The following is a 24,877-nucleotide window of genomic DNA, read 5'->3' as shown; positions in this document are numbered from 1 at the left end:
TTTGTTGTTGTTTTGTCCCACAGAGAAGAGATTACACTGCCCTTACAAAATTCCTGCCACCAAAACATGAGTATGTGTTAGCGGTTCGGTTAACACCCATTCAGTGCAAGCTTTATCGATACTATCTGGATCACTTTACAGGTACGACTCTGTCTTTCTGTTTATTGCATGTTTGCTCTTTGTTGTTAAAAGCAACTTGAAATCTAAATTTTCAAAACCTTTTCCCTATTATAATAAATGTCTCTGGATTCATTAGTGCAAATATTCATAATTTTTTATCAACATGAAATGATTTTCACACCTCTGAAATTACACTTCTGTTGATGTAACAGACCACACGAAGAGTGTCTTAGTGTCTCAGCACACATTTCACAATCCATTTAATCCATTTAATTGAATAAAATCCATCTCGCCAATATCTATTTCACTCAGAAATGTTACATTACCAAAGTTAAATGCTGTTTCATGTTGAGTTTTAATTAAGTCAAATGTGTGATACACCTCATAAAGTCTATCAGGTTAAACCCTGATGTCTCCTGAGGTGAAACCAGCTTTTACCCACCGGCTCTTCTTTTTCAATTAAGTGGTTTAGAGGTGTTTAGTATAAGTGGTTTAGCTCAGGCCGCGATTGTTCTGAAGCAGCTTTGCAGCTGGGAGAGAAAGAATGGCAGCTGGCACCAGACCGTGGGGCTATCTGAACAAATTCCCACGTCCTTATCTAATGAAGAGCTTTGGGAGAATTTTCCAGCCAGAGGCTCATTAGGCCAGCTTTTCTTTGAGCCGCTGCTATGCTACTGCACTGCTGTTGTGACTGTGGGTGCAGACCCCCAGAGACCACCAACCAGACACGTTCTTTCCTTTAATGCTTGTGCTTTTGTCCCGGTGGCCTGCTTTACCCAAACCCTGATCCAATTTCATGCTGCATTTAGGTGAACTCAAATTCAGCATATTACACACACTGCAGTGATAACTACACTACAGTCTGTGACATTATTTTGCTAAAATATAGTCTTCTTTCACAGCTTTGTATGCAGCAATGACTATATACCTGAAAATACTTTCACACATGGTGGTGTCTTTTAAAAAAAAAACAAAACATAATTCAACATGTAATCAAAGCCCTATAAATTCCATTTTTGTTTTTCCCGAATTCTCTTTGGGAAGAATTCTATTTTAATTTTAATTCTTCTGGATATTGTTTGAATGGTTTGAATTATTTATTTATTTTTTTTGTCAAAAAAACATCCAATTAATTGAAAATATAAAGCTTTACAATTATTAAATTTTTAGGGCCCTATGAAATCTGTTTTATTTTTTCACAAATAATTTTTTTTCTGTATTCAGTTTTAATGGTTTAATTAAATATTAATAATCAAAAGGCATGTCTAGGCATTTTTATTGTAATTTTTACGATAGTAGGGCTCTATGAATTTGTTTCCCGAAATTCTGTTGTCAGTTTTAACTTCTGGATTTATGATTTAATACAAATTTATAATCAAAAACAGTGAGAAGCAAATGAAGCCATAAAACAATTTAGTTATACTTTTAAATTTATTCAAATGAAAATTTAACAATTGTTTATTTTTTGGCAAACAATGGGATGCAACAGAAGTTCACTGTTAATATTAAACATTGAAGAAATTTTTGTGGTAAATGACTTTGTGATAATTATTTTTATTATTGTTGTTGTTGTTGTTGTTATTTTTACTTTTAGAAATACCTTCTACTTTGCTGAGTGAATTAGCACCAGTAAACTGAAGTGCTTTGCTACCAGGTTAATTAACTCAGCCGGACACATCCTATATGAGAGTAATCAGATATGTATATGCAGACAAAACATTACAACAAGTAAATTTGACTGTGCTAGACAGAATGTGTAACTCCTGTTGTGGATACTCTCTTCCGGTAACGACACACTGAAATATGGGTAACTAACACACAAAGAATTTACAAATTGTATTATAATAGTGTTCTCATAATGTGATGCATTCATCAACAAAGTGATTCCAGGCATCACTGCAGGCTTTCAAAGCCATTGCTTCACCTTAGTTCACCAGCCTGGGCAGTATGCTGTCCTAACAGTAACTGATCAGAACTCAAGGTACCACACAAAATGCTGCTATGACTAATCGGAAAAGGAAAAATTTATTTTTGTTTTCATGAACAGTCACTGGTACTCGTGCCCATCCCTTGTAGACGGGCTTCAGGCTCTGCGATGTACAGTATGCTGGTGTTTATTTTTGAACACAGCAGTCATTTGTTTGGCAATCTGCTTGGTGAATTGCAGAAATTACACACAGTGGTTTTAAGATGTTTGTAGCAAAGCCTTTCTTGTGAAGATTTTTTTTTTTCTTGTGGTTTTTGCTTTTTTTTTTTTTGCCTTATTTTTCCAAGTATCATTGTGAAAACAGGCAGTGTGAACCTCTCACAGTCTTAAGAGCTTGTTTACCTGCCCAGTTAATCCTCTGGGCTAGTCTGAATGCAGGATTTAGGACGCAGCAGTGCTCCATGTTCTGGCACGTTGGGCTAGAGACTGTGCCAGCGGCGGGCACTAAATGTCTCTCTCTGAACAGGTGTCGGTTCTGCCTTGGAGAGTGGAAGAGGTCGTGCGGGAACCAAACTCTTCCAGGATTTCCAGATGCTCAGCAGAATCTGGACCCATCCGTGGTGCCTCCAGCTGGACTATATCAGTAAAGAAAACAAGGTAAGGGAATAAAGACAGCGGACTGCAGACTTCTCTGGAAACACAATACGAGGGAATTTAGGATCTTTCCTTGAAGTCATCACTTTCTGTGCACATGCAGGACTCCAGACCCAAAAAATGACTAGGGAGCCACAAGATGTTCTTTAGGCCGCATTTACATTACATGGTTTAAGTGACCCAATTACTTTTTTTTTTTTTCCTCCCATGTGCCACAGAACGTGTAAGCAACTAGATATTATAGTTAATAAAGTTTTAAATATGGATATTTTTTTCTTAGAAAAACCCATCGCTTTGCTCCAGAAGGCCTTTATTAAGTCCCTAGAGTCATATGGATTACTTTTGTTATGGATGGTTTTTTTTTTTTTTTTTTTTTTTTTTTTTTTTTCAAAATGTGGCCACCCCATTCACAACCATTATATAGCTTGGAGGAGCAAGGATATTTTTAAATATACCTCTGATTGTGTTTGTCAAAAAGAAGATAGTCCTATACACCTAGGATGGCTTGAGGGTGAGTAAATCATGGGATAATTTTCATTTTTAGGTGAACTATCCCTTTAAGAGACCAGTGTTTTGCTAAACTTTAAAGATGGTGCAGAAAGCAAAAGCTTGTATTATCATTTCATCTGCATCTATTGCAAATCGCAACTTTTTGCTTACTTTTCTGCCTAAGTTTTTCTGAATTAGTACATCTACCTTGGGTTGTTTCACCAAATGTATAGTGTGAATGCAGATTTTAGATACGGGTCACTTTTAAAAGATGAAAGCTGGTTATATATATATATATATATACACTCCTGAACAAAATCTTAAGACCGGGGGAAACATTTCAAGTATTCGCATTTTGCGCTATTGGATCATAACCAGGTTGTAAGTACTGCTTTAAAATGCTAAAAGAAGAAACAGGAACAAGAGACAAAAAATAGAGAGCATGCAATTTATTGAAAACTGCATTTAAACTCAAACAGGCTGTTCAGCAGCTGATCAAAAGTTTAAGACCATAGCCTTAAAAAGTAAAAATCTGCACAAAAATAGGGCTTTTATGTCATTCTCCTTCAGACTTCACACTGTCTTGATCTCCTGATGGCAAAGGCAAAAAGGTCTTCTGTCTTTGAACGTGGCAGGATTGTTGAGCTGCACAAGCAAGGGCTCTTGCAATGCGCCATCACTGATGAGGTTGGACACAGTAAGATGGTCATTTTACATTTCTTATAAGATCCTGAGAGTTACGGGACAAAAAGTAAAGTGGCAGACCCTAAAAGATTTTACCTGCACTGAGTTGAAGGATCCAACGGGCTGTCTGTGAAGACACAGGCCAATCCTCGCCCCAAATTAAGGCCCTTACTGATGCTGATTGCATCCCAATAACCATAAGACAGCTTCTGCGAGAGAAGGGCTTAAAGAACAAAAAATGTCTTCAAAGGCCATGTCTCCTCTCATGCCACAAACTTGCCTGTTTTGGAATTTGCAAGGGAGCACCAAACATGGGACATTGAAAGGTGGAAGAAAGTTTTTTCTGACAAGAAAAAAAAATAACCTGGATGGTCCTGGTGGCTTCCAACACTACCGGCATGACAAGGAGTTCCCACTGGAGGTGTTTTCTATGCGGCACAGTGGAGGAGGCTCCATCATGATCTGGGGTGCTTTTTCCTTCAATGGAAAAATGGAGCTTCAGGTTGCGCTGGGCATCAAACGGTGGCTGGTTATGTGGACATGTTGCAGCGGGCATCCTTCTTGACTGATGGCCCTCGTCTGTGTGGTAATGACTGGGTCTTTCAACAGGACAACGCTGCCGTTCACAATGCCTGCCTGACGAAAGACTCCTCTTAGAGCTCTTTTGGACCATCCTGTGTGTTCCCCTGATCTAAATCCCATTGAGAATGTTTGGGAATGGATGGCAAGGGAAGTTTACAAAATGAACGTCAGTTCCAGACCATGGATGCCCTTCGTGAAGCCATCTTCCCCACATGGAGCAACGTTCCCACCAGCTTCCTGGAAACAGTCACATCAAGCATGCCCAAACAAATGTTTGAAGTGATCAACAAGAACAGTGGGGATACTCAATACTGAGTCCTTTTTTGACACTTTTAGTTCTGTTGTGGGGGTTTTTTGGGCTAAGGTCTTAAACTTTTGATCAGCTGATGAACAGCCTTTTGAGTTTAAATGCAGTTTTCAATAAATTGCCTACTCTCTATTTTTTGTCTCTTGTTCCTGTTTCTTCTTTTGGCATTTTAAAGCAGTACTTACAACCTGTTTATGATCCAAAAGCGCAAATTGCGAATACTTGTAATGTTTCCCCTGGTCTTAAGATTTTGTTCAGGAGTGTATATAAATTGTCAACAAATCGGAATCGGGCATCAAGACCTGCATTGTAAATGCGGCCTTAGTTGCCAAAGAAGCACTTTTATACATGGTCAGGTTCACATTATCTATCTAAAATTTAGATAATCAGTTTAAAGAGAGAGTTCACCCAAAAATGACGATACATAAGACTTTATCTTAATTTATGTTTCAAAGATTAACAATTTACACAATATATGAGTTTTTAATGAAACCTGGACTATTTCTGTCCCCCCATTGAAAGTCCAAGTAACCAAAACTTAGATCCAAAAAGGTCATAAAGGTGAAGAGACAAAATGGCTTTATATGATGAACAGATTTAATCAGGCTTTTATTTACATAAACAATGATCGACACACACAGAGCATACAAATCATACATCATACAAAATATGAACACAGAAGCTCAAACATGCATGTTGCATGAGAACCAGTGATATTTGTTCTAGTGCATGACACAAGCACATCCATGTTTACCATATGTGATTTGCGCTATGTATCTGTGTTAATGTGTGAATAAAAGACTAAATTACATCTGTTCATCATATAAAGTGATCCGCTTCACAAGACTTGAATTAAACCTCTTGATTTATATGGATTCGTTTTATAACACCTTTTTGGATCTTCTAAGTTTTGGTTACCTGGATTTTCAGTGGAGGGACAGAAATCTCTTGGGTTTAATGTGTTTCGAAAATATCAAAAGTGAGTAAACGGTGACAGAATTTCTTTTTTTATGATCTCTTTACCTCTGCTGATTACAGTAGCAGCAGCTTTACTGCTTTTTTCCCTCCATGCCAACAGGGATACTTCGACGAGGACAGTATGGAGGAGTTCATAGCCTCAGAGACAGAGGAGTCCTCCATGAGTTTGACCTCTGAAGATGAGAAGCCCAAAAGGTTTTAGATGAGCCCTTACTCTACCTTAGCAGTTGTCCTGTTTCCTACCTCAATTATGACTGATTTGGTTCCCTAAACCCCCATACAGGAAGAAGAAACGAGGCAAAGGAAAAGAGCAGAGCTCAGACAAGTCTGACAGTGATGACCTGGAAGTGATTAAGGAGTGGAACACCAGCTCTCGTGGTGGAAACCCTGAGGGGAGGAATAGAGCAGAGCCTGTGGAGGAGGGTATGACTGAGCTTACTGACACAATCACTTCCACAGATAGGAGTAAGGCAGTGTTGTTATTATTAATAGTGGTTGATTGACCTTATTACTGGTTGATAATAATGACCCAGATGATGTAATTTTGTATAGTTAGTATAGTTCACACCTATTAAATTAACACTTACTTTTCATACTATTTCCAATTCACAATTTTGGGGGAAAAATTAGTTAATATGATGTTGGTAGATTTTTCACCTGACACAATAACTTCTGCTTCCTTTTTTATGGTTTTTGTGTGCTGAAAATTTGGATCCAAGATCTCTGCTGTGCATGTCTTCTGCAAATATAGGCACGACAGTGTGTATTTGTGTGTTTTCCTTAGTTCGGGCTCCGTCCAACTCTGGTCCTGGCAGCCCATCACCGGACTGGTACAAAGAGTTTGTGGTCGAGGCAGATTCTGAGGTGCTGGAACATTCTGGGAAAATGGTTCTTCTTTTTGAGATCCTCCGTATGGCTGAAGAAGTGGAAGATAAAGTGTGAGTTAAGTTTTGTCATAGTAGCATCCGCTCAGAATTCATTGTCTTCAGTGTCATATGATCATTAATGTGATGGTCATGTGTCTTGTGTACTCAGGTTGGTGTTCAGCCAGTCTCTCATTTCTCTGGACCTCATCGAGGATTTTCTGGAGTTGGCAGGCAGAGCCAAAGAGGAAGGGAAACTTTCGCCGTACAAAGGTGAGACATGCTGGTATTTGGTTAATTATTGTACTTTTAGCAATATTTTCCCTCAGCCTTGAGCGCGCTGCTTTACAAACTCTTTTGTTTTTGGGGTTAGTCTGACATTTTTTGCCACTCAAAGTCTGCATGCTTTTCATTCTTAAGTCTGCATGATTTTCATTCTCATTCAGAGGATATGTTCTCTTGCAGTTATATTGTATTTACTGTTTTGCACAGTGTACATCATTTTAAATTCTTTTTGTCAACATGAAATGGTCAATGATTCAGTCCATGTTTCCAAAGAAAAAAATCTTCAAAATGTAACAAGTGTCTCTGCCTCTTATATGACTTTCCCTTTTGGCTGACGTCGCATGCATAGGCTGTTAGTTATTTTCAACCATTAGTCAACTAGCCATTTAAGCCATGCCAGCTTTTTAATAATGCCAGTATTTCATATATTTAAATATACAGAAATAGATTTAAAAATAAATAAATAAATAATAATAAAAAAAAAAAAAAAAAAAAAACGCCTTTGGCATTTGTCTTACCCGTGGATTTATAATATGTGACCCTGGACCACAAAACCAGCCATAAGTCACACAGGTATATTTGTAGCAATAGCCAACAATACATTGTATGGGTCAAAATTATCAATCTTTCTTTTATGCCAAAAATCATTAGGATATTAATTAAAGATAATATCTTCCATCAAGATATTTTGTAAATTTCCTACCGTAAATATATCAATTTATTTTTGTGAGTGGATATGCATTGCTAAGGAGTTCATTTGGATTTTTTTGCACCCTCAGATTCCAAATATTGTCATATAACAATTCAATGGAAAGCTTATTTATTCGGCTTTCAGATTATGTATAAATCTCCATTTAAAAAAAAAAAATGACCCCTTGTGACCTGGTTTTGTGGTCCAGGGTCACATATAATCCTGAAATAATGTTTATTTTACCCTGTTCTCTTTGACTTCATATGTTTTGTACAGTGGCCCATGTGTTTATTATGAGAGTTCTGTTGTATGTTTATGGCCAATCCTGTTGTTTTTATTTGAATTATATTTGCTGTAAATTTAACATTGATTTTAGCAAATAAAAAGGCAGATCCAGTAAGTGCAAACTGTGGTTACATGTGAAAACACATCTTATTTGCGCACACATCTGACACAGATCTGGGTTAAGTGTACAGAAACACACAAATATGCGCATGTAAACATAAAGCCTCCGGAATAAGGTCATGGTCCTAATTAAACCCTCACAGCTGTTTTTACTTTCATTTTGAAAATGATTAGGCTTTTTTTAATTTACAAAAAAATGTTTGCTTAAGGCTTTGCAATTTGAAATGAAAAGATCACAGAGAAATAATTGGAAACATATTGAAATGTTAGTTTTGAACATGTGTGTGGGAGGCCACAATATTAAATGCTGAACACGAGTTCTCTAAGCTTTGCCACCTATATAGGGTGTATACTTTCTCCAGAACTCTTCATATACAGCACACACCCTACACCCTGTAGAAATCCTTTGCTAGAAATGGCTTGTTGACTGGCTATGCTGTTGTTCTTCAAGGTGAGGGCAAGTGGTTCAGAAACATTGACTACTATCGCCTGGATGGTTCCACGAATGCCATGACCAGGAAGAAGTGGGCAGAGGAATTCAATGACACCAGTAATGTTCGGTAAAAACAATTTTCCCTTTGGAGTAGCAAATTGTGGAGCCTTTCCTTATTTTTCCACGAGTGTCAAGCACTTGTGTTCTTGTTCTCCACAGGGGTCGATTGTTCCTCATCTCAACCAGAGCTGGTTCTCTTGGGATCAACTTGGTAGCTGCAAATAGAGTCATAATTTTTGATGCCTCATGGAACCCATCCTATGACATTCAGAGTATTTTCAGAGTCTATCGCTTTGGTCAAGTGAAGACTGTGTTTGTCTACAGGTTTTTGGCTCAGGTGAGAAATTTAGTTCTGATGTTTGGATGAATTTATTTGTTGTTTATTTCTATGTAGAAATTCACACGTTTATTCACAGACAGGGATTATGAATAGAGAGTTAGTTGAGACTCAACTAACACCAGCTGGATGATAACACATGTTGCTAGTAATACTTGTTTTCTGATTCTAAAACAAGCTTGACTAATATTTTCATCCAAGAGAGCATGCAACATACTGGGATTGCTTTATCTGCAAAGAAGGACTGCTTCTATAATAGCTAAAAATGTTGCTTAATTGGGCCAGTTATTAGGTCAGTGATGAGATCTGTAATGGTTTTTGGCCTGTTTCTTTCTAAAGGGAACCATGGAGGAGAAGATCTATGACCGGCAGGTCACCAAACAGTCGCTGTCCTTCAGAGTTGTTGACCAACAGCAGATTGAACGTCACTTTACGATGAATGAACTGACAGAGCTCTACACATTTGAGCCCGACCAGCTGGATGATCCCTCTGAGAAGAAGAGCAAGCGGGCCACACCCATGCTGCCCAAGGTGAAAACCACTTCATTGCACCTGAGTTTATCTCTTCCTCAAGTGTTTTGTCTCAATTTGTCAAGTCAAATTTATTTGTATAGCGCTATTCACAATACACATTGTTTAAAGCAGGTTAATAGAAAATCATGATGTCAATGCTTATAATATGTTATCTTAATATTAATATCTTAATGCCGCATTTTGCAGATTCAAGCTGGCTGATAATATAGTTTACATTTTGTGACGAAACAAGCAATCAAGCAGTTGAGATTTATTGTATGGCTTTACATGTGTACGTACATGTGTATGAATGCAAATAAAGTTGGATATAATATTTAGGGCTGCAACTAACAATTATTTAAATAATCGATTAATCTGTCGATTATTTTTACGATTAATCGATGAATCGGAGGGGAAAAACATTAATTTCCAACCTTTTATTCAAAAACAGAATTGACAAAAAATGCAAAAAATCCTCAGAACGTACAAAAACAGGTTGCTCTTTTAACATCCCTGAGCTGTTAAAGTAATAAAAAACAAATGGACTAACACAAAAAACATACACATGTATGCTTTACATCTGTCAAATATATAGGGCTTTTTTTTTTTTTTTTTTAAATAAATTGTACAAAAAGATGTATAATTGTTTAGCTTAAGATGACCAAGTGCTATAAAAAACTTTAAAATTAAATTTAAAAAGTACAACAAACACAAATATATTTGTCAACAATAACCGATATAGGACAAAGCACAGAATAAATACATGACAACGGATCAGTGTTAATTTTGACAGCAAATTTTGATTTAGTTTTAGTCATGGTCTTTTGCATTTTCACGTTCGCAATCGAAATGTATGCCACTGATAAGCATTGTAAATTCAGTATTACAGTACACATACCAATTAAACGCGCAGGTCTCCTCTCATGCGTCCTCCTCACTGGACGAGGCAATATCACTTTTGTTTCGCTTTCAGATATCTATTTTATAGATGCCATCAATGCTTTTATCTTTCTAGATGTAATTACCAAAATCAAAGCAGTCCATAAACCTTAAATCCTCACGAAAACTTAAGGTAAGGAGGCTGATCTCTCAGGTTGACGCGAGAGCTGGCTTGACTGGTCAAGTGGTCATATTCTCGGTTTATGAATGGACGGTTTGGCTTGATTGACATTCGGGCATGATTTATATACCATCGAACTGTCCTAAAACGTTAGCACGCTTTGATCGTTTTTTTGGAGATCGCGTGTTTCTCCGTTCGAAGCGCATTTCCTGTTCTTTACATTCGCGACAAAACAGTTGATTATTTATGAACGAAAGCGTGAAAAAACTTGAAAATGGTCTCATTTGAAAGAAAATATCCAAAGCTAAAAGATGATATAGTGTGACTGATTGAAGCAGCCCGTATCAAAAGTGCGGGGGTCGATTTCTGTCTTTTCAAAACTGCGGGGGTCCTGACAACGGTACGCCTGTTCAGAACAACGTTACGGGTCTCTCCGATGGTCTTTCCTCTACCTCCGCTCTGCTATTTATTTATTTATTTATTTATTTATTTTTGCTCCGCTCTGCTTCTCGCTCAACCGCGCGTTTTTATGCTCAAACATCTCCACATCTCATTGAGAGGCGTAATAGTCGCGCGACACAACGAATTGATAATGAAATTCGTTGCCAACTCTTTTAATAATCGAATTTTATCGATTTTATCGATTCGTTGTTGCAGCCCTAATATTATTCAACTTTATATATAGAGCTGGGCAATAATACAGTTTGCATTGTGCGACAATATAAACAATCAAGCAGTCTGCAGATGTTGTAACCCCATCAAGATGTTGGGTGAAAAGTTACTAAATGGTTTTCATGTCAGTCTGTGCTATATACATCTTAGCCAGTCAATGTTGTAAAGTGTGACCAAAGTTTTTCATCAGTAAACATCCACCCTGACATTGCCATTTAGACACAAAATTAAAATGATACAGCACATCTCAATTTAGACTTGTGGTTGGACGGAGAAGATAATGGACTACCTTTTCTGAGCAAACTCAAGGATAATTTGGTAGTATTATTATAATGTGATGTGACAAAAGCAGGAGAAATAAGTATATTTTCCTATCCACCTTATTCCTATGCCCCATGAAGCTTTGCTCGAATTATGGGTGTAATTTCCGTTAAGCTGTAAACAGTCAGTGAAAGGCTCACTCTATGAATGCAATATGTTTTTTTTGTTTTTTTTTAAACTGGGTACAATGAGATGACATTATTCTACTCACCCTTCAACCAACAAACATTAAAAGGACATTTAAAAGGGTTAAAACATCAACAAGGTACTTTCAACAGGCCATGAAAAAGCGTGATTCTTTCCACAGCAATAACGAAAGGGTTAAATATAAGTATAGTGATATATATCTGTATTACGTAATATACTTTGGCTTAATAAAAAAAATTCATGAACTTCAGCATTGCGTGATACTATTTCAAAGTGATTTCCATCATTTTTACACATACTAAATTGTATTTACCTGTGAAAACAAACCCAGAAAGAGGCTGAGGCTTTGAGGAGGGAAACGATCGTTTCTTTGTGCATTCCAGTGAATTATTAATGGGATATATCGTAAATTATATCGGGAGAACAGACCACAAATGTGCCATTGCTATATGTTGTCCTTTTTAATACTATTACAGAGGAATGCAAAGGGACAAAAGAAAATAATCACGAGGATAGAAAGCAGCGACTGAAAAGAGCTCTTGCCATAGATATTCTTGTTATAACATGTTACATTAAAATACCAAGCATTACGTAATTCTCATGATGTCTGAAAATAAAACATGAAAGAAAAATTGACAGCTCATTCATTCAAACTGACGGATAAGCTTTATTTGTAGGGCAACCTTATGATTTGAAACGATTAGTCTTTTTAAATGGAAGTTCCCCAAACCGGAAGTGCAACCCATAATTCGAAATGCAGTGGGCCAGTCAGGAATAAGGTGGATATGTTGGAAAATATATCATACACAAGACTGTCAATTTTTATCTGAACATCTTTCACATATACCTTTGTGTTTCAATTTCTGTGCTTCTGTTGGGTCTTCATTAGTCTGTTGTCTGAGCTTGTAGTCTCTGTCTTGAGCTTGAAGCATGACGCGATCCAAGACTAGGGACGAAGGAAATATTTCTACGATCCCCACAATCAGAAGAATGTGTGCACCTAGCTGAAGTCGAATGCTCCTGGCCTTTGTTTTGTTCTGTGCACGTTTCCTTTTGATGTTCACAAGGGATGAGACACTGTTATTTACTCATGCGTCTGGCTTCCAAATCATGCAGTGTTTCTAGAGGGATGAGGACTGGAAGAAAAGTGGTCTGCTCTCGTTTCTAAGCACAGGTGCGCAATCACAGGAGAGAACCCTGAAGGTTTTACAAGACCACATTGGCCTTCGATTGTGCATCTAATCATTCACAACAGCAGGCAGCTGCACACAGCTACCTCTGTGACCCTTGTTTACTGAAGAGCTTTATATTGCAGAACCGGTGATGCTGGGATCCTCTAATTGGTGGCAAAGGCATCTAGAACACACAAACTGTGTCCAAAGCACACAGCAGCATACCACAGAAGGGTTATGTTAGTGATACAGCCCTATCATCTCTCTTCTGAAGTTTCATTGTTCTATCCTGAGCTGCTATCTTTGGAGTTGATATTTGAGAAGCTTGTTGTTCTTTATCAAGCTTTTAATCGGAGATTGAGCCCAACCTTTGCACTCAGCAGATGACCACATTTGGCCATATGTGCACCAGAATGTAGCAAGTCAGCTGTAATGGATGGAATCTGCTGCCTGTAATCGTCTGAAGATGAGTCAGTCATCCCTCAAAGCCTTTAGTCATATCTCTATTTCTCACAATGCCCTCGCCAAGTTTACGGAACACAGGAAATATTTCTAAACTTGGCAGACCTCTACCCATTGCACTTTTCCTTACCTTGTGTATGTCTGTCAATACCTTGATCTTTTTCAGTAAGCAAAAAGAATGACACTTGCACTTTTTTTGTAACCACAAATCTCAGGTTCTTTGGAATGAGAACTTATAGGTGTTGAGCTAGTGTTGTCAAAAGTACTGACTTCGGTACCTAGTCGGTAGTGAAATTTTTAAAATGTGACGCTTTGAGCGGAATTGTAAACACCTCTGATTGGCCTTTGTGTTAACGTGTTCATCAGACATGTCTGTGATTGGCTACAATGATCAACACTTCAAAAACATTGTAAATAGTCATCAGTGACGCTCTTCACCGTGCGCTTACACAGATCGCTACACATGAGAGCGTTTGAAAGCAGGCGTCTATCACAGACCAGTCCACTGATAGATGCCTGCTTTCAAATGCTCCTGCTCCCTCTTTCAAAACGTTTTCAAATTCAGACACTTCCGTGTGCTTTCAAACGCTCCCATGTGTTGATCACTGTAGCCAATCACAGACATATATGTTGAGCACATGAACACAATGGCCAATCAGAGGTGTTTACGAAGCCCCTCAACAGCGCTCAAAGTGTCGCATTTTTATAATTTTAACACTGATTGGTACTGAAGTTGGTACTTTTGACAACTCTGAACTATTAGCTAATATAATTAAAATAGCTAGGCTACAATTCTTTTTGTACCTTCTCAATTAAACAATTAAAATCTTACAGCGGCATCATAATTTTGACAATTTTCAATTTATTGTAAAACAACAACTTAGTATTAATTACCAAAACTATAATATTTAGCTGCCACATTTGCATGCAACCCTGTTAATTCATGAATCCCCCTCCATTAAATGAATAATTAATATCAAAATAATAATATTAAAATCATTTGGACCCCTTCTTACAACCCAATGGGAAGACAAGTAAATTCATTCCATTTTCCCAAATCTTAAGTGCATTGTAGTTTCAATGCTTTTAAGCTCAACCATTCAACCCCATTACCAAAAAAAGTTTACCAAAGCCAAAAAGTTTTTGAAAGAAAAATGACCTTGCGTGTACAATTTTAGTATTTAACCTAGTAGATTGTTAATATATTTCATTTGTTTATTTAATGGTTTTAATGGTATTTAATGGTATTCTGGCATGTCCTACATTTTGATAAAAGGGTTGAAAGAAAAAAATAATCATGAAATAAACATAAAACGATTAACCACATAAAAGCCCAGTTTCACAGACAGGGCTTAGCCTAAGCCAGGATTAAGCCTTAGTTCAATTAGGGCATTTAAGTAGCTTTTATAAGTGTTCACTAGAAAAAAAAATATTACTGGTATGCATCTTAAGACAAAACAATGGCACTGACATAATTTAAGATCTGTCAGTACAAGTTACTTTCAGTTACAACAGCTCAAACATGCATTTTAGTCTAGGACTAGCTTAAGCCTAGTCTAGTCTAGTCTGTGAAACCGGGGGATAATGTTTAGCTTGCCTGAGGTGGACATTTACTTGCCCACTGCTAATACGATTTTGTTTGTATGTATAAATATTACATATTACAATTCAAATGAAACCTGATAGTTAAATTAACATCTCCTTAAAAGCCTCCAGGATATAGAGTATAAGCAATTCCCTCTTTAATAGTACGCTATAAACTTACTCTGATCTACCGATAACAATGCCCCCCCCCTCCCCAAGTTACTTTCCCTAGTGTTTCTGGGAAGACTGCCCCTCCCTCTCTTCATCTAAAAGCACACATCCTGCTTCTGAACCTGTGCGCAGTTTCAGCTCACCCAAACATCATGCCATCACGAAGGCCATCTGTTATGCTGATTCACTATTTAGTCTCTGAAGTTTTCAAAGGAACACTGTAAACCTCCCCCGACCTGATGAACAGTCATTATTCCAAACCCCTTTTAGGATGTTCTTGTGCTTTTCAGAGAAACTAATTGGAGACAAAGGAAGCTAGCGGACTTCCACTCTAATGACAAAGAGGAGTGTTGTGGCCCAGACACAAGAGCCACCCAGCTTGGGGTCTGGCCCTGCCTCAGGCTCTTCGGAGGCCCTTTATAGAGCTGAGACCCGTGGGCAGACTTGACTGATATGGTCAGGTCGGTGTGTACACTTCCTGACAGTGGTCCATTGGTGGGAAAGTGGTAATTTGCTTTCGCTCAGGCTCCCCTGCCGACTGTGTTTCGTTGAGCAAAGGAACAGACTTTAGTTGGGGTAATTAGGTGCAGGAACCAGTCTTAATAAGTCCCCCAGATGTTCCTTAAATGAGTGGTTGCCTTCAAACCCCCCATTTTTAGATATTTGCCCCAACTTGAGCTGAAGGTGTGAACTTCAGTGCATCATAGAATTTCTCACCTAAAGTCCTCCAGTTAGTAAATAGTACAAAGGATTGCGTAGAATGATAGTTGACACGGGCCTGATGGACACCTGACATCCGGTTCTGTGCCAAACAGCAAGAGCTCTGCAGACCCAGACTGTTTATATCAGGGCACTGAGGTTATGTGTATAATTTGTGTGCAGCTGTAGAGTGCGTTTTGCCTGGCTAAGGTTAGGTATTACAAATATCTCAATCCTTCACATTCCTTGAGTCTCTTGCCCTGGACCCCTTGGTTTCTTTGGTTTGTGCACCTGCATGTCAAACATAGTGTCTTGTGAAATCTGAGGCAAGCATTAGGCTCTTCATTTTAAACCACTAGATAAGATTTTTGTTCACAGGGATGCCCAGTTTTAGGTCATGAAGGTCAAGTTGCACAAAACATGACATGTATAGTTTAGTTAAAAAAAAAAAAAAAATTCTTCCACACTTTTCCAAAGCACCTGTTTCTTTACCTTCTTTTTATGGCTGTAGACTATCACACTTCCATTTTCCCACTCTTCACACCTAAAGAGCATACAGCAGAAGTTTATGCTATGGTAATGAGCAAAATAAAGTTTGTGAATATGAATTGCATTTAATATAAGGTGGCATGATGAAAAACCTTGAGAGGCAATTGGGCTGAAATAGCTGTAAATGTGCTGAGAATTTTTCAGTAGGAAGCCAAATGGCAAGAAAAAAAAACATAAATCTTTGAACCTGATTGCATTTTTCACACCAGCAGAGTTCATCGGGGACCGTGTCTTAAGTAAATTGGCTTTGTTTGCCAAGTCGTAAATGTATGTAGTTGAGCAGAGCTCTTCAAGTTTATTTGAATGTTCTGTTTCACCAGCAGTGATTTGGGAGCTGTGTCTTTGTCAGCTTTCTATTTTAGGAAGACTTAAAAAATACTTACTGCTGTCAGCCGTTAATTGATAGCTTTTCAAGCCAATTTAAAAAATGTCATGCAGAGAGCGAACAAGCTGTCAAATAATGCATTAAGATTGCCACTGTTCAGGCAAAACTTAAGACAATTTTGCCAGAAAGGTCTTTGCATAACAGTCTTGATAGATGAGTAGAGCTGGCCAACATGTCCGATTGAAATGGTGCACAGTTCAGTTCATTTATTTATAAAGCACATTTAAAACAGCCTCAAAAGTGACCAAAGTGCTATATAAGAACAAAGTAAACAAATGCAAACATTTAAAACATACCAATGAGCAACATTAACATTATTAAATGCTAAGGAAAACAAATAAGTTTTCAGAAGAGACTGATAAGGAAGGTGCTTCTCTGAGTTGCACTGGCAAGCTATTCCAGAATCTAGGCCCCACCACTGAAAAGGCTCTATCTTCTGTGTTAGGCATATGTTGCAAGTTACGCAACAAAAGGTCAGTTTTCTTGAAAAATGTTTGAAACAACCAGTTCTGTCAGTAATATTGATTTGCACTGCTTAGGCAATGTTACTGGGAATGTCTGTGATTAATGCATCTTCTAACATTGCTCAGTGTATCTATATAGATTTTTTTCTCGCTTCAAAACTGGGTAGGACGTGGTGTATCATTCACAGCATAAAGACTTTTTCCAGCTAGTGAGAAAATGATAGTGGGAAAACATATATTAATAGTTCAAAAGGAACTTGTATGTCAGTCAACTCAAGCTTAACAGAGATTGATATGGAGGTCTACAATCTATTTTCAAAAGGATGCTTGGGCAACAGCAAAAAAAAAACAAAGACTCACAAGGAAATAATTTCTGTGGTTGTGAAGTGAAAGAGTGCTGTGTTCAGACACGGGCAGATCGACTACTCCTCACCTGGGGCTGTATTTATCCTTGCAGCAGTCTGGCTCAAGCACCTCTATGCTTTGATCAAAAGCAAAAAGCTTCCTCCCCCTGTTTCACTTCCTGTGGGATCCCAACTCCCAATTTCCCTGAGGAAAAAAAAAAAAAAAAACTGCAGTGTGCTGATTCCCCCATTCCCCCACCCAACCGATTCCACATCCATGCATAGAGTAAAACGATACCCTTTTCCTAAGCCGTCATTATGCATGGGGTTAACTCACATTATGACAATGCAGGAGTTCTTGTTACCGTCATTAGTGCCTTTGGTCGAGATGCACATGTAGGGCAGGTTACGGAGACAGACGAGACCACCCGCGGAGCTCCAGCCTGGAGATTAATCAGGAATCCCAGAATTCCATGCTCCCCTGGACGGCTTCACTGTCATTTGACCCAGCGGCTCTGTGACCCATTTACCCGGCTTAAAATTGGACAATGTTCAGATAAGCTCAGACCCAGGTCGGCCCTCTCATGATGGCGAGTGTTTGAAATGTGTTCAAACAACAGCTTCATCATCGAATTGTCTTTCGCTCCAGAGACACTTTCGCTCTGCACACTTTCACCAAGAGGTCATCTTTTCCATGGAGTGTTTTTCATGGTTGTGATGTAGAAGGGGTTCCTCACATGGCAGCATCCAGCCATGTTTTAATTTAGCCACTTAGCCAGAAATTACCGTCACTCATCCAGTCGAGTTTGTGGAGGGTATAAGCCAGGTCTGGCGTGATTGTACTTGCTTTCGCCACATGTTTTTATTTTCCAGCTATCAAAGCCATTTACTGAAAAGCCTTGATGTGGACGGATCTGTAGCTGTGCTCTCCATTACGCTCTGCTGTAATGCAGAAAGCATGGCTCTGTTATTGGTACCCGTCTTACTGCTGTTATCTTTCTTTCTTGAAATAAACCTTGATCTGGTTCGAGGATGATTGAGGTTTTCTCACTTCATTCCTTAGATTCAGTTTATCCAAACCTTTTCTGAAGCAATTTAGTAATCAGTCCTAAATTTGGAAACATGAGGCTTTTTCTCTTTGAACGTTAGTCACGATTGATTAATTTTGTTTTTGTTTTATTTTGATTGTTGTTGCTGCTCAATTGAGTGATGACGTGGGATCCAGCAGTATACTGGAGATGTTTCCAGATCTTGAAGACCTTTTTAATGTAAAGTGCAGGCAAGACAAAGAAAAGCAAACAATAGCTGTAGAGTAATTTTAAACCATGTTTGTAAGAGGCCTGGATGTGAATTGTGCGCTGCTCAGGTATTGTTTTTAATAACAGTGTAGTCATGGATACCAGAGTTGCATGAAAGCATCTGAAGTTATTTTAAATGTCCTCTTGTGAACACTTGGCTGGAGGCTGTTTCTTTATTTTTAGCTTTGTAGTGCAAACTAACTACTATTTATTTATATAAAGGAGCGTGTGTTATGAACACATGCTGTAGCCTTATGAACTCAAAACTTGTCCAAAACTAGACAAACATAAACGATGCAAAAAAAAAAAACTCATTCTGAACCTTTAACTTTTTCACATCAAGTAGATGAATACGTCCCCATGTACTATTAGGTGATCAGAATCTTAGGCCATCCAGTCACAGTGAGGTAGTGACAAAGAAAAGGAAGTAGTGACACTTTTCATCCATATTGTGACACATCTGAGAGTAACAGGTTATCGGAAAAGGAAGAAATTTAGGGCAGAATATGGTTCTGTTTGTGTTGTTGGTTAAATGGTAAGATGTGGGCATGACATTCAAAAGGAATATTGTGAATGGTTCATTCACAATCATTTTATTCAGACTTCAAAAGATTTTTTATTTTTTTTTTTTATTTTCTGCTTGGTAGGCCACAGAAATGTTCAATTGTTGATTTTGATCAATAATCATCATGGTACTTTATTAGAGGGTCACATCTTTGTGTAAGTGTGTGTAGGATGTTAACTGGTTAACTCTGAGTATTAGTAGACTGCTTGGTTATCAAACTAATACTACTAAAGTGGACCATCAAAGTAGTGTTATCTGTTAACTTTTTTTTTTTTTTCTTCCTCTCTCCCCTGTCCCAGGATCCTGTCCTGGCAGAACTGCTTCACAGTTACAAAGATCAGATCGTCGGCTACCACGAGCATGACTCTTTGCTGGACCACAAAGAGGAAGAGGCCCTGAGTGAGGAAGATCGCAAGGCAGCCTGGGCCGAATACGAGGCCGAGAAGAAGGTGTGTAGCCTCAAAAACCCTTTACTGTTAGATAATATTTTTATGATTACATTTATATAATACCTGCATATCAGCTTGAAATGTACCTTTTCATTTAAACTTTTTTTTTTTTTTTGTATCTGTCCATTACTGATAGCTGTTTGCAAAATCTTGGTGAGGTATTATTTCTCTAGTTTTGGACTGCATGTTTTTATGAATGGATTCCATCAGTGTTTTATGCATTGCGGAAATCACAGGGCCCTGAATATGGTACAGATAATTCGCTTTTATTTGTTTGGTTCAGACAGACATCAAAAATCATAAATGAACTTGCCTTGAAATGAAAAGTGCCTTCTGACTTCTAACACATGGCTCATTCACAAACAAGCCTTGTAGTGCCGTGTTAATCTATATTCTATGTGACTCACAACATGCCTCGGTCTCCGTAGTGTTGTGATATGTCATATTCACGTAGCAGCAGCAGTGATAAGAGAACCTGCTTGAGAAACAGTTTATAGAGGAGAAATCAATCTACATATAAAATACTGGTCACAAATTATTGTTAAATTTCTAAATGATAAAAGTATAGTGCATCTACTAATAATAATATATATAAATAAATAGTTTTTTACCAATGCAATGTTAGAGATTGTTAGAAACGATGCATCACGATACAAATGCCAACTTGCATCGCATCGTTAACTTTTATGCCGATGCACCGATGCGAATCGGTGAATCTTAGCATCCCTATGTCTAGTAGTTCAGAGGGTTAAATCATCCCCTTACATAAACACAGTGAAACCTGCATGTCTGTGGGTGCAGATGATGGCTGAGTGCCTGTGTCCTTTTATATCCAGTCCTGGGATCCTTTGTAGTATTCAAACAATCTGAGTCATTGTCTTCAGATTAGAGACTCTTCAATCTCTGGTCAGCAGCTCATTAGTGGTGAAATCACTTATTGCCATGTAGGACTCTGACTCTGCAGTTGAATTATATCACGAGTGCTTTCTCTCTATTCAGATTCACTGTAATGATTTATTTTCCAATCAGAACAGCATCGAGACTGATTCCCAGCAATCAACTAAATGCTACTTCAAAGATAAATCTTTAATGGTGTTAAACTACTTCAAACTAAAAAAAAGTGAGATGCGATGTAATCGCAAACATTGTCCGTCTAACATAAATGCACATAGACCTGTTAGGGAAAGTAGACTCAGTCTGTACTTTTTTTTGAGTACTTAAGCAGTAAAAATGACCAAAATACACATCCCAAGTATTGCAATAAAAAGACCACATGGAAACCGCATACATGGAAAATATCACTGTAATTATTGTGCCCAACACAGGAGCTGTATTTGTAGGCAGGAGTTATACCTGCTGGCTCTCAGTTATTATACTGAGCATTGAGACAGTGCAGACATGTGTTTTGATTTGTGTGTGTGTGTAATTCTTACCATATTGATACACAAATTCTGCAATACATGTGCTCTGTCTCCTAAATGTCATGTTATTTTTTGGCAAGATGTTTTAAATATTATGCTTAAATCAGAGTAATTTCATCAGTGAATCAGTTGGCCAGAGCTATTTAATGCAACGAAAAGAATTCACCTGCTTTTGATCATCTCACTACAGTCATTTGTGCATTTTGAGATTGAAGAGTTTTGTCTAATTTGGTTGCTGAAAATCATTAACAATGTCAGACCCATTAAGGTGGATTTTAAGCAGTCATTTGCAGTGATTAGAGAACCCTATCGAGTTCTGCTGATGATTTAGTTGAAAACAGCCATGCAGTGAGCGCCACAGTTTGAAAGCAGATTGAAAGAGCATCCATTTAGATTGTCTCACGGCTGCGGTCTGTGGCGCAGCTGTGATCCACGCCGCCGTCTCTGTCGAACACCTGCTTGTGCCAGGTCTGAACACCGGACACTCAGCTGTGGAGTGTGTTTATGAGCTGCATGCACCAAAGACCCAATTAGAGGGCGGGATTGGCTGCATCTGCTTCGGTAGTTAATTTACACACAAACACAGCCATCCTGCTGACCTTCGCGAGGGGAACGCTCTGTTTAGAGCCATAAGACAAACACAGCTTGGGCAGGACCCTAACAGAGGTTCACATGGGTGCACATCAGGATTTTTTGGATCCTCCAGTGATTTGTTGGCTGTGAATAATAATTTGCAGTGTGTCTTTGCCAGATCGAAGACAAATCATGTCAAAGTCGCAAATCGAGTGGAAAACACAGTCCGAAAGCAATGCTTTGATTACCCTATAGCAGGCGCTAGTGTGATGGAAGACTGACTCATCTGTCAGTCCGAACTTGATTTTAAGATTATTTATAATTGGGATCTTTCTGTGTGACCTCATCTTATTAAATTAAGTTTGTCTGGTTCTGTTTGACTGACTGGACCTGCTCTGCTGTTGTTTCAGGGTCTGTCCATGCGTTTCAACCAGCCGTCCTATTCTCAAATGGGCGTGGGATCAGCACCAAACTCCTACTTCCCCTTCAACGTGGCTGCATTAGCCTCCATGAGCAACCAACAGTTGGAGGTAAGTAATGAGCTCCACATGCACATTTCACATTCCTTCAGCCGGCAGCTAATTGTGACATGCGTCCTCAGGCAGTGACATTTGGTGTCGGCCAGCTGCTATTTATGTATGCTAGTTATCTCTGTGAAAATATCGAATTCAGCTTTTTTTTTTTTTTCTCCGGATTTGTTTTAATCTCATCTAGTGTGTTCTTTGTTTCTTCTCACACTTTATTCTTTCACTCTACATTCAAGGATTTGATTAACCAGGGCAGGCAGAAAGTGTTGGAGGCCACTAGCGCTCTGAAGTCGGTGCCTAGGGAACCACTGGAGGACATCATCGCACAGGTGGTGAGTGACGAGAGGAGGGCAATTCTATATATTGAGGCAGTTAATCGGAAAGGCTACACATAAAGGATCCGATATACTTGAGGCAAAGTTATTTTTTGTTCCTCACTCAGGGGTAAAAGTAAGTTCGAAATTCCTCTGCTGCGTTAGCGAACATCCCAGTGCTGACCACGCTGCTGAGAGCAGCGTTTAGATGTAAATATGTGCTTGCCACTCAATAAAAAAATAAAAACACAAGAAAAATTACAGAAATGGGAAAGCATCTGATCATAGTGATGTGAAATTTTTGCATTATCTCTGCAATTCAGCCCTAGATTGCTTTAAAGTAAAGAGCTTTACGGTATTAAACATGAAAAAACAGTGTCAAGTGTCTCAAGTGTCCGTTTCAATTAGAAGTGCAACTTGCTCGTGTCTTACCTCGACAGACTGAACAGAAGAAACTGAATAATATTTTCAATGTCAAGGAAGGCAGAGCCTCAGAGCCACACCTACCCGTTATGTAATCTCCACTGATCAGTCAGTAGTTCAAAGTTGTTTACCAGCTGGAGCAACCTTTTTGGGAGAGTTCACTTTGGAACGCTGTTTCAAACTCCAGAAATAAACAAACTTCATTTTGGCCTGATTTTGTTTGAAATTACATCACTGCAGTTCGTTCTTCGATTTAGTATATCTGCCCCTAGATATACTATACTGCCACCAATTAAACTGATGCAAAGCTACAGACATGAATGAACCCCTAGAAGAGGGGAAAAAAAGGCCTGCCAACCACTCTGAACACCTTAGCAACTGCATAACAATGAGCCTCAACACCCTAGAGTCATGGTGCAAGTCTTGTAGGGGTACGCGAGTAAGTTGCACTTCTAAAGCCTACACTTATGAGGGTGTACTATTTGACACTGTTATTTGCCGTGTCATCAGTATTAAGCTTGTGTTGGACTGATTTCTGAACAACTGCTAAATGTGTTTGTATGTGTGATGAGCATGTGTTTGTTTGTTGAGGTCTAAAGGATGTAACAGGTGTGTTGTTTTTGGCAGTGGAAGGAGAATCCGAGTTTACCGGAGGCCCAGGTTCAATCCATGGCTCTTGGGAGGCAGGCCGGCTTTGAGCTGGAAATCAAACACAGGGAGGCTGTTTATCGTGATGTCCTCAGCAAGCAACAAACTGTACGTTTGCTCATCTCTCACTGTTTCCATGACATCATGTGCTCTTCTTGTGTTTAAGTGACACGAACATTTTAAACTAAATAGAATGAAAGGGACTTTTACTACTGGGACACTGTTGCACCACTTACCCAGCATATTTCGCATTGCACAGACAACTTGTTTTCCCCATTTGGCAAAAATAGTTTAAATATGTGTGAATGAATCATATTTAACTATCCTGCGAATCCTTAAGTCTTAATGTCTTATTCTCATTGTCTCAATGTTTGATCAATTTAAAGGCAATAAAAAGTCTAAAATATCTTAAATGGTATAACAAAAGCCTATTATAAATGCCCTGTCCCAAATGAAACCCTAAGCCCTCACAATCTTCCTCAGAGTCCACACTTTTGTGACGTAATGCCAAAAATACCAAAAGTGCACATTGAGGATGCATATCGGCCGCTCGCTATCCCCTTTTCAAGGGCACATGAAGATGTAATTTGGGACAGGACCTAAATTATCATACCTAAATGGTTGCATTTTATCTCCCTCATCTTTTTGAATGAGCAGCTGGCTGTAGTAAAGCATAGACATATCAAAATAAGAGTACCGTTCTATGTCTGGCTTATTTATAATTACAAGTCCTGAATTATGCATAAAATATTTCCTCTAGTTTTTTGGTATTTTGGTGACGTGACATAAATTTATTGAATTTCTTGTTGAATTTTTAAATGCCAAATACAGTTTATTTTATTATAGTATCAGCAAAATCCTATACCAATCGATGTTTAATTCATATGTGTTGATAGATTAGTACATAAACCAATTTCAGTACATACTGTATTAACAGAATCTGAGATACAAAATATATCTCAAATGTAATCAAAGAACGTGCTGCTGCGCGTTTTGTTTGTGGACAGGTAATGTAGCATGGTCATCGTTCAGTTTAGAAAAAAAGCACCAGTTCCGTTTGAAAAGGGGTATCAGAAACCTTGAAATAGCTTGGCTTTCTGAAGCGACATAAAAGAATAACATCCAATCTATGTCTCCTCTCCAGCTGATGATGTACGTGCAGAAGGTGATCGCCAACCGGAAGGTCCAGGAGCAGCAGATGGCCCTGGCGAGACAGGGTATGCTGCTCAACCAGTTGGCCATGCAGAATGGTCTCGCGGCTCCTATGAATCAGATGGACCTGCTCGGGTTGTACCAGCAGC

At 38.5% G+C, this 24,877-nt stretch overlaps 1 protein-coding gene across 2 annotated transcripts in view; it reads left to right on the top strand.

The window, feature by feature from the left end:
* Positions 1–24,877, top strand: part of atrx (ATRX chromatin remodeler) — a 52,995-nt gene that overhangs the window by 26,949 nt on the left and 1,169 nt on the right. For both annotated transcript variants that reach the window (XM_067375641.1, XM_067380962.1), the window contains exons 22-35: positions 24–141; positions 2,574–2,704; positions 5,842–5,936; positions 6,025–6,164; positions 6,526–6,679; positions 6,777–6,877; positions 8,437–8,545; positions 8,638–8,815; positions 9,155–9,346; positions 19,521–19,670; positions 22,075–22,194; positions 22,428–22,523; positions 23,556–23,684; positions 24,721–24,877. The exon at positions 24,721–24,877 is cut by the window's right edge and continues 1,169 nt beyond it. In XM_067375641.1, the coding sequence (XP_067231742.1) occupies positions 24–141; positions 2,574–2,704; positions 5,842–5,936; positions 6,025–6,164; positions 6,526–6,679; positions 6,777–6,877; positions 8,437–8,545; positions 8,638–8,815; positions 9,155–9,346; positions 19,521–19,670; positions 22,075–22,194; positions 22,428–22,523; positions 23,556–23,684; positions 24,721–24,877 (1,870 nt within the window). The remainder of the gene's footprint in view (positions 1–23; positions 142–2,573; positions 2,705–5,841; positions 5,937–6,024; positions 6,165–6,525; positions 6,680–6,776; positions 6,878–8,436; positions 8,546–8,637; positions 8,816–9,154; positions 9,347–19,520; positions 19,671–22,074; positions 22,195–22,427; positions 22,524–23,555; positions 23,685–24,720) is intronic.

This window comes from Chanodichthys erythropterus, chromosome 1, assembly GCF_024489055.1.
Source record: "Chanodichthys erythropterus isolate Z2021 chromosome 1, ASM2448905v1, whole genome shotgun sequence".
Lineage (NCBI taxonomy): Eukaryota > Metazoa > Chordata > Actinopteri > Cypriniformes > Xenocyprididae > Chanodichthys > Chanodichthys erythropterus.
The sequence above is the reverse complement of the archived record's forward strand: the minus strand, read 5'-3'. Positions and strand labels throughout refer to the sequence as shown.